The following is a 13641-nucleotide window of genomic DNA, read 5'->3' on the forward strand; positions in this document are numbered from 1 at the left end:
CATAAAACATACTTTCATAACAGAACACATACAGACCATGTGACCCGGTATACATGAGAAATATGTCAGGGGCAGGATTTTTCCTTCATTTGTTTCAGCGATGAAGCTTCTATGGGAATTCTAGATAAGTAAGTGTGTGACATAAGCAACTCCTGATCGTGTGACTGGGTTTAGCCCAATCAATCACCCACATTCACACACACACAATGAAATGAGAGGGTTAAAGGGAAGATGCAGACATAAGACAGAGGTATGATGAGATTCGGAAATGAAAACAATTAAGTAACATTAGAGGCATGCACAAACTGATGTGGACAGACAAAAGCAAAGGGCTGGGAAAGGACAAAATGACAATCCTTTGGGCAGCAACATGGTGATTCCAGTGGAAATGTAATTTCTTCCGATCACATATATTCTCTCTTTCAATGTGTCTTTCTCTCTCATTTATTTCATATTTCTTCTCAGTTCACAAGCTCAGCTGGCATTAAAAATAAATTGGTCACATTGTGATTTTGTGATTAGCTTTGGTAATTAAATGAGATGCTGCATATTTCCATTTTGCCCGTAGATGTAGCACAACAGTGAGATGGAGTCAGGTTCATGTAATCTGATATTGATTTAAATGGCTGAGGTTCTCTCTCTCTGGTTTTGTCCCTAAAAACAGAGCTATCATTTTCAGTCTACAGTTTACACACGCACACGCACACACACGCACACACACACACGCGCGCGCACACACGCACACACACACACGCACGCACGCACACACACACACACACACACACACACACACACACACACACACACACACACACACACACACACACACACACACACACACACACACACACACACACACACACACACACACACACACACACACACACACACACACACACACACACACACACACACACACACACACACACACACACACACACACACACACACCTTTTATTCTCATCCAACCATCTCTTATGCTGTCCTGTATTTTTCTAGTCTCATCTTTTCTTCTTTCTCTTATAATATGCCATCTTTTTTCTCTTGTCTATGAAGGTTTTGAATCATCCAGGGTACTCTGTGTCTTACAAACGAAGCTAATCAAAAGCAAATGGACTTGATTATTAATTATTTCGAAAATGATTCGCCACTCATCTGAGTGCCTTAATCAATTTTTATGTTAATCACTGATGAAGTCATATGGCTGAGTAGCAAAACATCATCAAAACTGTATAACCAAATCCAGCTGCATTTCATGCCGTTCTACCTGATGTTTCCCTCTCAAATGATCTCTTATTTTCCATGTTTTGACCCTTGGATCTCTTTTTGTTGCATCTTATATCAGTTATGCTAAAGAGCATTAACCAAAACCAAATGTAAATATAAATACGATAAAAAACATTTGATTCAATAAAGTGCTGGGAAACCGAACTGCTTGGCTTCCTGGAAAATAAATGTTTATCTAAATGTGAGATGAAACACACTCAAACAACCTTGGCTTTGAAGACTGCTCCCAATCTTGAGCTCAGAGTATTTTTGAGCTCCCCTAATCTCTCCTCATGATTTACAGCCCAGTATCTGAACTCATTTGCTGGTGTGTTTTGACATTTCCTTTGTGTCTAGTTATGAGATTATTGCGAGGAAACTAAATAAAACAGTTCGCTTTGAAGCTTTCTTTATGAATCTGCATGTATCCTGAACGCACCCTATATGGTAAACTACACAAAGACTGTTTAAGAGATGAATCTCACTATAAAGTATCATAAAAAATGAATTGGCCCTTTTAAATAAATGCTTTGTGTATTATATGAACACATTGCAAGCTTCAGTTTGAAACTCTCAGACACAAAGTCCATATGCTATCGTTCAAAAGTTTGGGGTCAATACGATTGTTTTGCTGTATTTTGATACAATAAATGCAAGCTTTAAAAAATCTCACTGATCTCATCCTTTTGAGCGGTGGTGTATAGATTGAAATAAAGCAGATGTAGCTTGTTCTGAAATCATAATATGTTAATATGCATATGACCGACCCCATTTAAACATTAACAGGGCCTTTTATGATACACTTGCTCTAAAACACCATAACTCTTTCCCCGCTACTGACGGACATTTCCGTCATTAATGAGACAGCTTCCCCACCGTTGCAGGACATTTCCGGCTTTGTGCGTTTTCCCTGTTATACGGTAGAGTGCGCTATGACATCTTCTGAACCTCCTGATCAAAAGACATGTGAAGAAGAAGCATAAACATGCTATATCATATGCAAGCAGATAATGTACTGTATGTAAAATAATGTGATCATTAACATTTAAGGCATATAAATCAAAACTGCCTAGGGCAAATGTTGACCCAGGACAAGTTCTAAAGGACTGTGAAGCTTTGGGGATCTACTCCTCTGCTCCATCTATGCTTTGATCATTGTTCTGAATCCAGTCTTAACATATTCTTTTGACAAAATGTGAATTTCTCGGATTTGTGCTAAAAATTTTGCTTTTTTTAATGAAACTTACCCACATTCAAGTATTGATAAAAAGGAATGCATGAAGCTAGGCTCTGTTCTTTTTTTTTTGATATATTGCATGTTCAAATATTCATACAACAAAATATTCTGGGGGCCATTCAAATTTTGTGAAAATGATCAAAAGTGCTGGCGTCGCCTCCCAACTAAAAAAAAAAAAAAAATGCTGGAGGGAAAGATACTAGGGATGTCACAATTCTCAATATAATATTGAACCGTTCGGTATGGCATTGATGGTTCAATACGCGCTGGTGAATTGCGGTTTTGCATTTAATGAATTATTTCTATTTCTCTTCGTTTGAAATATATCTCTCAGTTTATTTCGCCTCTGTTTGAGTGTGCCTGTGAGTCTACGCGCTGATGAGCAAACGTCCAATCATATGCACTAAAGTTAGGGGGTGTTTAGCCACGTTTTAAAGACTTGCTGGTTAAACATTTCATTCGCGTTTTAGATGTGCTGCGCGCACGCTTGTCAAACACACGTGATTATTGGACTAAGTATTCTTAACGTGCTAATACTGTCAAATACACACAAGGTTAATATATATAAACACAGTCGGCGTCTAAAGTGAAAGTAAACTGTGTGTCTGCATATTAATGCGAGCAGGTCTTAGCAGAGCAGCCTAGTGATTGTGAACACTTGTTCTTAAAGGGACAGTTCAGCTCTAAAATTGTGTTAATAAAACAACCAAAAACAAAGAGAAAAATCACTCACTGCCCTTGAATAAAATATATACAGTAGCTTTCAATCAATGTATATTGAATATTGAAGACTATGTAGTTTTAATTTTAGCCTACATTTATTCATTCAATTTCATACTTAAATGCTGCTGAACATCTCTGAGCTGCCACTGTAAATATATATATATATATATATATATATATATATATTTTTTTTTTATATTATACAATACACCCGGAATGTGTACAGTTTTAAAAAAAAAGTATAGTTAAGTTTAAGTAAGTTTTTTTTAAGTGAAACAAAGAAAGAGTATTACAATAAAAAAAATTCTTCTTAACCTCTTTCTGTTCCTATCGCCTAAGAATAGAAACCGAACAGAACTGAAAACCGTAGTTAAACACCGAGGTATGTATTGAACCGTATTATTGCATCCCTATAAGATATTATTACTTAACTGGTATTTATCTAAAGACAAGAGTAAGATATGAAAGTCTACCAAAACATTTTTCTGATCCTGGTAAGGTCAGTGCAAAAATAAAAAGCTGCATATTAGGGCTGTGCAATATATCAAAATTATTGAAATATCGCAAATGTATATATCACAATATGCATATTGCAACGGCATGCAATATCTGAATGATTTTAATAGGCTACTTTAGCATTGTGAAAAGTGTAAGTTTTAGGTCGGCGCATATAGCAGAGAATAGACACACGACTGTTAGCTTGATGTTAAAAAAGTTATTAAACGCAACTCCTTGCAGTCTCACACTGTATGACACACACCGAAACGTGCACACAAGCCGCCTCTCAGAAAGCATTCATTTTTCTGTCTACATTATATTTTTTGTTTGTTTACATTGATAATAAAATTATATAGTTAGATTTGTGACATTAATTTTTGCTAAAACGCAGCTGGTCACTTTCAGAAGATGTAGCGATACTTTCTTTTTCCAGAAAGAATGTGAAACACATAAATGGTTTTTAAATAAATGTTTTATGCAATTGAAATAGATTTTACACACTAATAGCAATATCATATCGCATTTCGAATATCGCATTATTTAACAATGTATTGCATATCGCATTTTTCTTCCATATCGCACAGCCCTACTGCACATGACCAAATCTCTTGTTTTAGTGAAATGATTTACTGACAGGCGAGTTGGCGGTTCCTCACTGGATGCATCAGGACCTATTAACATCTACTTAATTGTTTTTGGTAAAATAATCTTTAACATTAAAACAAGCATCTCAGCCCCTTTATAGCATGCGTAATGTATTGTGTGTTATTGTGCGAGGAGTTGTGTAATCAGCGAAAGCAAAGATTAGTGAAACAGCACACACACCAGGAGACAGAGACAGAGAGGGTGAGACTCTGCCCAGAGGGAGAGAAGAGTCAAAAGTAAAGGAGACACTGTGAGAGGGAGAGAAACCTCTGTATACTGTCCATCCTCTCCTTCTCCAAAGTGGCGTCTGTAGCTCTAAGCAAAAGCTGCATTGCTTATCGTATTCCTCTCGATTGAGAACCCTGACTGTTATCGTCTTCCTGCAGAAACAAGACAACAGGAGGGGTTTGGAGTAATGCATGCATGATACACACACACACGTACACATACACACACAAACACGCAAACAAGCACACGCGGGGACTAGGCTGCAGGGCTGTCGATGGTGTAGTTTGGCCTGTACTTGATCCCGATGATGATCCAGAGGACCGGTGTTCAGTGTGTGTGTGTGTGTGTGTTGTATGTGTGGTTTCCTCTGCAGGTTCAGGCCACGCCCCCCACCTCTCTTCTCACTGGTCTCTATGAGCTGAGGGTCTCCGATCTCCAGGAAGAAGCTCTTGTTCTTCTCGTATTCTTCGTCATCAATTATCCTGACTTTTATTGTTTTGCTGGAGAGAGGGGGAGAGAAAGAAAAAGAAGGAGAGGAAGAAAAGAGTGAGGAAAAGACAGACCAAGAGAAAAAGAAAGATCATGCAGGCATGCAGTCATGCACAGGCAGAGCATCAGAATGAGAGGATGATGCAAGAGAGACGGACAGAGAGAGAAAGAGAGCAGCCTCATCAAGTCTGACTGTCTGTAAATAAACTCACAAACACGGATACAATAAATATTCCCTCTAATATTTATTCATTACGGACGGATCCCTAATTTAGTGATAGCTGTTTCTCAATTCCAAGAATGCAAAGAACGAACTTGCCAGGCTACCTTGAAAGAACGAACTCTGAAGGAACACTCGGAAATGCATCTTTGTGAGAGTTGATGCAATCTTGCTGCTCAACTGACTGCCCCAGCATATTCCAGCGGCCAAATTACAAATTACAGATCATAAACTAATGTCATAACATATTAAAACATTTATTTCATATTATTATAGACGTTATTTTCATAGTATTTTAGGTCGCACTTTATTTTACAGTACATGTACTCATGTGTACTTACCATGAACGTGCTGGGTGACATAACTACAGGGGTTAAGGTTAGGTTTAGGGTTAGGTTCAGGGTTAGTGCCCAGTTATTACCCAGTTATTGCAATTACTATTCTATGTGCATAGTATGTACATGGGGAACAGGACTGTAAAATAAAGTGCTTCCTTATTTTATATTTGTTTTAATTTATTGAGTAAAAATGAGTATGTTTAATGCCTTGTCAATGCCAATAGAAATACAGCAGGCTTTCTCCAGGTCTTTATCACTTTACAAAGAACAAAGGTCTATTTACACGAGCCGTCACGTATTTGTGATCTTGCAGTGGAAATCTGTAAAGTGAGAACGAGAAGTTTAAGGCTCACAGGCTTCTGTCTTTTGGCATTTCTAATGGTTTAATTGTCTCAAGTCTGCACTTGATGCATCCTCGATATCAAGAACACATTTGGGTACTTTTATGCATTCTCTGTACTTGCCTTCCTGAGTATTGGAATTGAACTTCGACGGTTGAAGATGATGAAGTAAGAGAATGCACATTGAGAAACGGCCAAAGATTTTTATACTACTTTAATGAAGCGTTTTTAAAAAACACTGGGGGGGAAAGAGTTCAATAAAACCGATGGCTGTGTGGAAGGACTCCAGCTGAAACGGCCATTCATTTAGCTCTGACTCAAGAAAATGTGGTCCTCCTAAAAAATTTTCCCATCTGCACAGGAGTAACATCGGACCCGGTATGCTTAGAAGTTAGCCTCGAAATCTAGATGAAATCTAATTTGCCGGGAGTGTTGTCTAGCAACTCTCAATAGACTTCTGAGCTGGAAAAACCGAAGTCTGGTCAGGCCAATCACATCGTGTATAGAGTCGGGGGGCAGGCTTAATAATGAAGGCAGAGTTGGGTGCTACTTCTCTAGCTGGAGAACGGCGGTCTTTCGAATCGGCTTTGGCCGTGACTCCAGAAAACTGGAGAGCCTTTCTTTGAGAAAAGAACAAAGAACTGAAAATCATTCTTAAGAAGGGAAGATGTGTTTGGAGTTTTGCCGACCGGGAACAGAGAAAGTTTAATCAGTCAACTAGCTCCGCTTGACGTTGCTCTGGTTGGTTGTAGCTCTATCCAGTTGCGTGCAGAAGGAGTCTGAAAGACAAGAGTTTATCCCGCCCCTCGGATTGAGCCCTGTCTATGGTGAGTTTCCAGACCAAACATCTTGATGTGGGTTTGGCTTGTCAGGTTACTTAGAGGTAACACTGAAAACAAACCTCAACCTCCAAGCTAACAACATCATCATGATATCACCAGAACCAAAAACTAAATCTTTCATGCACAGAATCAAGACCACTTGCTGCTATGCTTGCATGACCTTTCCTCAAGAGCAACCGCCACGCAGAACATTACAAGCAGAAAATCTCCACAACCAACCATGTCACATTGGCCTAATGTCACGATTAAAGCCAACATGAAAACAAACTCGACTCTCTTGGCCTACATTTTACCCCCCACTGAATATCACATTTCTTTTAAAAGAAGTCACATTGAGGAAATAAAACAGATTGTAAAACAGAAAAATGTATTTACATTTAGAAAGAAAAATAATGTGTTTCAATTAACTGATACAGTTCTGAAGGATCTGAAATGAGTGAATATTTTAACCTAGTACTTTAAGTATTTTTAAAAATTCTATTTAACAAAATGTCAGTGCCAACCGGACAACATCCAGACTTTCAGAATACAAAATGCACAGTCACTTTTAACAGTCATCGATCTTCTATTAAGACAGGTACCACAGCAAAAAAGACAGTAGCTATACCTTTAAATGGACACTTTCCCTTTACATGAACATTAAATAAAGAGATTGGCTTGATGTGCAGGTTTATATGAAACAAGCCTCAAATGGAATTTAATCTTTTGACATTATGAATGGTTTTCTGCTTTTGGCGACACCAGCCGTCATCCTGCCATCACTTCTTTTCATTACCATCAGAAAAAAAAGGTACAAAAGCTGTCACTGGGGCAGTACCCTTTTAAAGAGTGCAAATTAGTGTCTCAAGGGTACATATTGGTACAAACATTGTACATATTTATTACTACATATTAGAACCTTTGTATAGGGTACTATCCCAGTGACAGCTTTTGTACCAATTTTTTCTGAGAGTATTCGTTTTGAAAAGCAGACAATCTATTTTGGGTCCTGATTAGGAGACGACAAGCACAATGAAGCTTTTTTTGTACTGAGCTGCTTATATTCATCAAACAGTTAGAGCGGCCCTTCCCGCGCTCAAAACAAGGCGTTTGTGGATGAAAGTCCTAAGCAATGACTGCTCGGAGGACATTGTCCTGCACAACTACACAGGCAAAAAGTGGAATTCAAATGTTGGAGCGATATCAGTCATTTATTACAGTATAACAACAGCTCTTTGCGTCATTATGCAATTTCTACATCATTGCACATGTGCAGTACTTTCCAGTTCCGGTTTTCAATCTGATCAAGTGTTTACACGTCCTATCGAATGGATTAGAAAAGTTTTAAACCACACCTTACAGTCCGAATTAAATTTGCCCAATGATTTCCGACAAATGTGGTTATGATGTTTTTTTTAATTCCGACTGTGCTGCTAGTTCAAATACAGATGGATTATTAGGGTCCACGTAAACGCAGCTAATGAAGAAAAGGCATGAGAGAATGAGACGAGAAAGACAGAAGACCTATCAAATGCTGGCATATGCTTCAGGGAAGATCTTTCTCCATCTCTTGCTTCTCAAAGGCAATTTGAGTTCAAAGCCTTCATTGGTTGTCAGAGAAACCGTTTCCAGATCTGCGCTGTGTAAGGCGCAGTAAGCTATATGTGTGTGGGAATGACCCTCTTCACTTCTCATCTGAATGTGGGTTAGGTTCAGCTGGGGTCACGGCAGTGCGCTAAAGCTACATCAATAAGTCATAGAACTGCTTTTACACGCACACAAAGGCTTTAAAATGACAGCGCACACTGTTTTATTATGTGTGCGTGCGTGTGGGGTTGTTTCCCTATTTATTCTTTGTACGGTTTGTTCTAGTCAAGTGTTTTTGACATCTGTTATCTGCAGTTACTGGACACTTGCATCATTTGAAACGAGAGAGGAAGAAATTAGGGGAGTGATGAAATTACGCATCGCGTTTATAACGAGGCAGCGGTTATTAAAATCGGAAAACAAAGCCATCTTTCAAGTGTGTGTGGTGTAGATAAGATGTTAATTAGAAGTGCCCCTGAGTTTTTATCATTCAAAAGAATCAACACATAACACATTTGCAAGCAGTCAACACATCGGAACTCAGTGAAAACATGTGAACGGTTCAAGCTCTGGAGGAGACAAACTGTGACCATATGAGACAAAAAAAAAAAACACCTGCTAAACACAATGGCTGGATATCTACACATTTCACAACCGTGCTGCCCTCATCGGTGATGGAACAAATCAACTGCTGTGTGGCGGTAAAATACATTATGTTACTGAGGAAAGAATGCAAGTTTGATGACGAACAAGAACGCATATAAAAAGATGGAATATCTTGCAGCAATTTAGCTCAGAATGGAAAAAATTAAAAGTTGATTAATTATGAATATTTCCCATTCGAGGTAATTTGCTACATCTTGAAATAATGATGAGAAATCACATCTTCCTATCGATCCGCACGCAAACAAACATACAGCGCAATGAGCGTGGGCAGATTCATGAGTGAATGACTCATGAGTTGACTCTGTGTCCAACTGTGAGATAACAAACCAATCAAAAAACTATTTACTCGTCTGAATCAGTCTAATGAATCATTCACTGAATCAATTCACTGACTCACTAAACCTCTTGATAACTTGGCACTTTGAGTCATTTTTGTCTACTTAAGGTTTGCAATGTCTTGACATCTTTATATTTAGGTTGTTGAAATTACATGTAGGCAAAGATATTATTTTGGCAATCAATTATTTAATAATTTAAATTAAAATTTTCTATCATGTTTTCTATCATGTTTCAAGGATCAAGGATTTCCATAATACTAAACATATTTATTGATTTACCTTAAATCTAACTTTCAAACAAATTTTTATATGTACTTTAAGAAATTATCCATGTTTATCAAGCAGTTTCCTCATACAAACCATTGGCTCATCTCCATAATGTAGATGTTTTCAGCTTTTACAATTTGCATGGGCCTGTGACATAATGTGCACACACACACAGTCTCTCACACACACAGTCACACGCACACAGTCTCACACACACACACCTTTATGGGGACTCGCCAAAGACATAATGGTTTTTATACTGTACACACTGCATATTCTATCCCCTCACACTAACCCTAACCCTAAACCTACCCATCACACAAAACTTTCTGCATTTTTTACATTTTTAAAATAACCTATTCAGTATGATTTATAAGCTTTTGTACCCATGGCACATTTTATACCCTGACATTAGTTCCCATGAGCCTGCGTGCATTCAGGTTGAAGTCGCCTCCAGGATAGCCAAAAATGTCCCCACGAGGACAAGGATTTTGTATATTGCTACCCCCCCCCCCCCACACACACACACAAAGGGATACTTGATGGACATGAAGACACACCTTTAAGCCTCCTGCATTCAGCACAACATTTCTCTCCTCGCGTGCTATTACAGTAAATGACATCTGACATCAGTAAATGGCTTTATGCGCGTGTACCAAGTTCCCCTCTGAGAGCGCCCCTCTCTCTTTAGCAGCTCAAATTTTAGCCTGCAGGAAATCAAAGCGTGCTTTAGATTAAGCCAAACGGGCAGGGCCTTATGGGAGACGCTCGGGGTCTTGAATCTCTGATCAGGGTGTTACATAAAGCTGCTCCAATTCATGCCTGACCAGAAACCAAGCACTGCAACATGACATCACAAGACATCATCTCACTCATAAAAAGCACAGGAGGCAACAACGCAGCACACACACACAAATGATATGACATTATCTGTTCATTAGCATATCTGCATTGCAGTAGCCTTGAACGGAAGAGATCCTGACACACGCACGCACACACACACGTCTGCTTCACTATCTTTGTGGGGACTCTCCATAGGCGTAATGGTTTTTATACCGTACAAACTGTACATTCTATCCCCCTACACTGCCCCTGCCCCTAAACCTACCCATCACAGGAAACATTCTGCATTTTTACTTTCTCAAAAAAACTCATCCTATATCATTTATAAGCATTTTGAAAATATGGGTGATCTTGGGTTTTACTATCCTTATGGGGACATTAAGGTTCCCACAATGTATAACAACCTTAAGCAAAATCTCTTTCGCACAGCTCTTTAAAATACATATATGGCTCATACATCTCATCTACCACTTAGTGTTTGAAATGATCTTCGGGTCGATGCTTCTCAAGGATCTGCAGACACGTTTTATAGAGCAGTTGTGGGACAATCAGGAAGCTTAAACTCACACACTCGAGCCGCAGTGATTGCAGATGATCGCCCGTCGCTGCTGCATTACAGCGAGTTAGTGACTGCGCTGATGTCTGATGTGAACAAATCTCTGCGTCTGACCCATGCTCAGGTACCAGTTTTAGATCAGTGCAGCTGGACCGGAATGAGATCCAGACCTATTAGCTTAATTCATAAGCCAAAACCACACATACACACTCAAACACACACAGTTTAACTTACATTACAGTCCAGAAACATTCGCCAGCAATTAGATCTGTGCTTAGCAACCACAGAAAGAGACAAAATAAAGCCACTTTTCAACTGATTTACCAAAGGCCACATTAAACCTCATGTGTGTGTGTGTGTGTGAGAGAGCGGGTGAAGTAACGCAACCTCTTTAAGATTCAGATCATGTCTGCTCCTTAACACAAGGAGGAGCCACATTAAATCAATAAGAGCTTACTTTTGTATGCATGTATGTTTGTGTGTGCACATGGGTGTGTGCATGTTTAGAATGAATGTAAGGGCATTCACTCTTTTTCTTGTGCCATGGCGAATTCGGTAAGAATGAATTGTGCCCGCTGATTACATTGCACATATGAACATGCACAACACACAAACAAGCAATAAGGTTTTAGCAGCTGATTCATACAGGACAGGAGTTATGCAAATCAGGCAACAATGCGAATTAGACTGTGCCTTACCCTTACCCTTAAGGGTTAGTTCACCCAAAAACGAAAATTCTGTCATTAATTACTTACCCTAATGTTGTTCAACAACCATAAGTTCATTTTCGGAACACAAATGAAGTTATTTTTGTTGAAATCCGATGGCTCAGAAAGGCCTTCATTGACACCAATGTCATTTCCACTCTCAAGACCCATAAAAGACACTAAAGACGTCGTTACAAAGCCCATCTCATTCCAGTGGCTCTACCATCATTTTATGAAGTGACGAGAATAGTTTTTGTGCACAAAAGAAAAATTAAATAACGACTTGTATAGAGATGGGTCGATTTCAAAACAAAGTTTTGAACGGTTATGAATCAGTGTATTGATTCATGATTCAGATTGCCAAAGTCACGTGATTTCAGCAGTTTGACACACGATCCGAATCATGAATCAATTATTAAAATCGGCCCATCACTATAAGTCGTTATTTCGTTTTTTTGCACACAAAAACTATTCTCTGTGCTTCATAAAATGATTGTAGAGCCACTGTAGTAAGATGGGCTTTGTAACGACGTCTTTAGTGCCTTTTATGGTTCTTAAGAGAGGAAATGACATTGGTGTCACTGGAGGATTTTCTGAGTCATCAGATTTTATCAAAATATCTTCATTTGTGTTCCGAAGATGAGCGGAGGTCTTACGGGTGTCGAAGGACATGAGGGTCATAAATGAATGAGAGAATTTTCATTTTTGGGTGAACTAACCCTTTAAAACACTGTACTGCTAAACTAAAACTCTTTTCTACCTCATTTCAAGCATTAATAATAAAACAATTAATTGCACAAGCAAAATAGTTGCAACAGAGTTATAGTTGACCTCTCATTTGCATTAAAAGTTAATTCAAATGTAACTTTTATTTCTTAAAGAAAAGTTAATTGAAAGTTAATTAAAACGAATGATTCATTTAAACATGCCTGGCACAGTGTTATAGTAGCACAGATATTGTCTATTTAAACTGGACTGCATAATTATAATATTAATTACAAAAACAAAAATATTTATGTTATTCATTTGTTTTAAACAACAAATATTTTACTGGAAAAAAAAAGGATTGTAATGGTTCAGATGTAGGTTTTTGCAGTGAAATATAACATAAACATCCTCAGATTGTATGTGAGAAGTGAACATTATGAAAAATTTAAACTTAAAGTGTGTGTGTGTGTGTGTGTGTGTTTGCACACGTGTGTGAGTCTAAAAGGAAAGGTAAATGAAACCATTTCCAACATGACCAGAAGTGCATGTAGAATAAGCATAAACTAACGTTGGCATATGCAATATGCAATCATTTTTATATATTCTGTACTGCAATCTGCAGATATCTTATGACGAATTGCATGCTCATTTGTGTAAATACACTTAAGCCTATATAAAATGTGCATGCGCTCTCTCTCACACAGACACGCAAACACACTGCAGGTATTGATTATGTCGTAGTGGGGTGAAATGAGAGCTTGCTGCAGAGACCTGCTAGCGAATAATGGAAGGAAGGAGAAGGAGAGAGAGAGAGAGAGAGAGAGAGAGAGAGAGAGAGAGAGAGAGAGAGAGAGAGAGAGAGAGAGAGAGAGAGAGAGAGAGAGAGAGAGAGAGAGAGAGAGAGAGAGAGAGAGAGAGCAGACAGACAGACGGATGTATGTGCCTTCATACATATTACACGTCACTGAACCACAAACATCATCCTCCACGTGATTTTAAGTACTTTAATAGATTTAAATTTGTTGAAGCTACAAGCTGATTCATGAGTGTTTCAAACCTTTTCAAGCCCTGTGATAAAACATGGCCCAATGAAGCATCACCGACTTCTGACACATTTGTACATTTGCTCATTGTTCTTTTACAAACCGCAATTATTACATAAT

General features: G+C 38.5%; 1 protein-coding gene across 8 annotated transcripts in view; it reads right to left on the reverse strand.

Annotated features, from left to right (window-relative positions):
- The window catches only part of slc8a1b (solute carrier family 8 member 1b), a 168113-nt gene that overhangs the window by 17640 nt on the left and 136832 nt on the right, over positions 1-13641 (reverse strand). For 7 of the 8 annotated variants that reach the window (XM_067455601.1, XM_067455596.1, XM_067455597.1 and 4 more), the window contains exon 3: positions 4637-4749. In XM_067455601.1, the coding sequence (XP_067311702.1) occupies positions 4637-4749 (113 nt within the window). Of the gene's footprint in view, positions 1-4636; positions 4750-4990; positions 5098-13641 lie in introns of all 8 variants that reach the window. The other variant, XM_067455603.1, reaches the window with a different exon arrangement.

Source organism: Pseudorasbora parva, chromosome 10 (assembly GCF_024679245.1).
Source record: "Pseudorasbora parva isolate DD20220531a chromosome 10, ASM2467924v1, whole genome shotgun sequence".
NCBI classification, from domain to species: domain Eukaryota; kingdom Metazoa; phylum Chordata; class Actinopteri; order Cypriniformes; family Gobionidae; genus Pseudorasbora; species Pseudorasbora parva.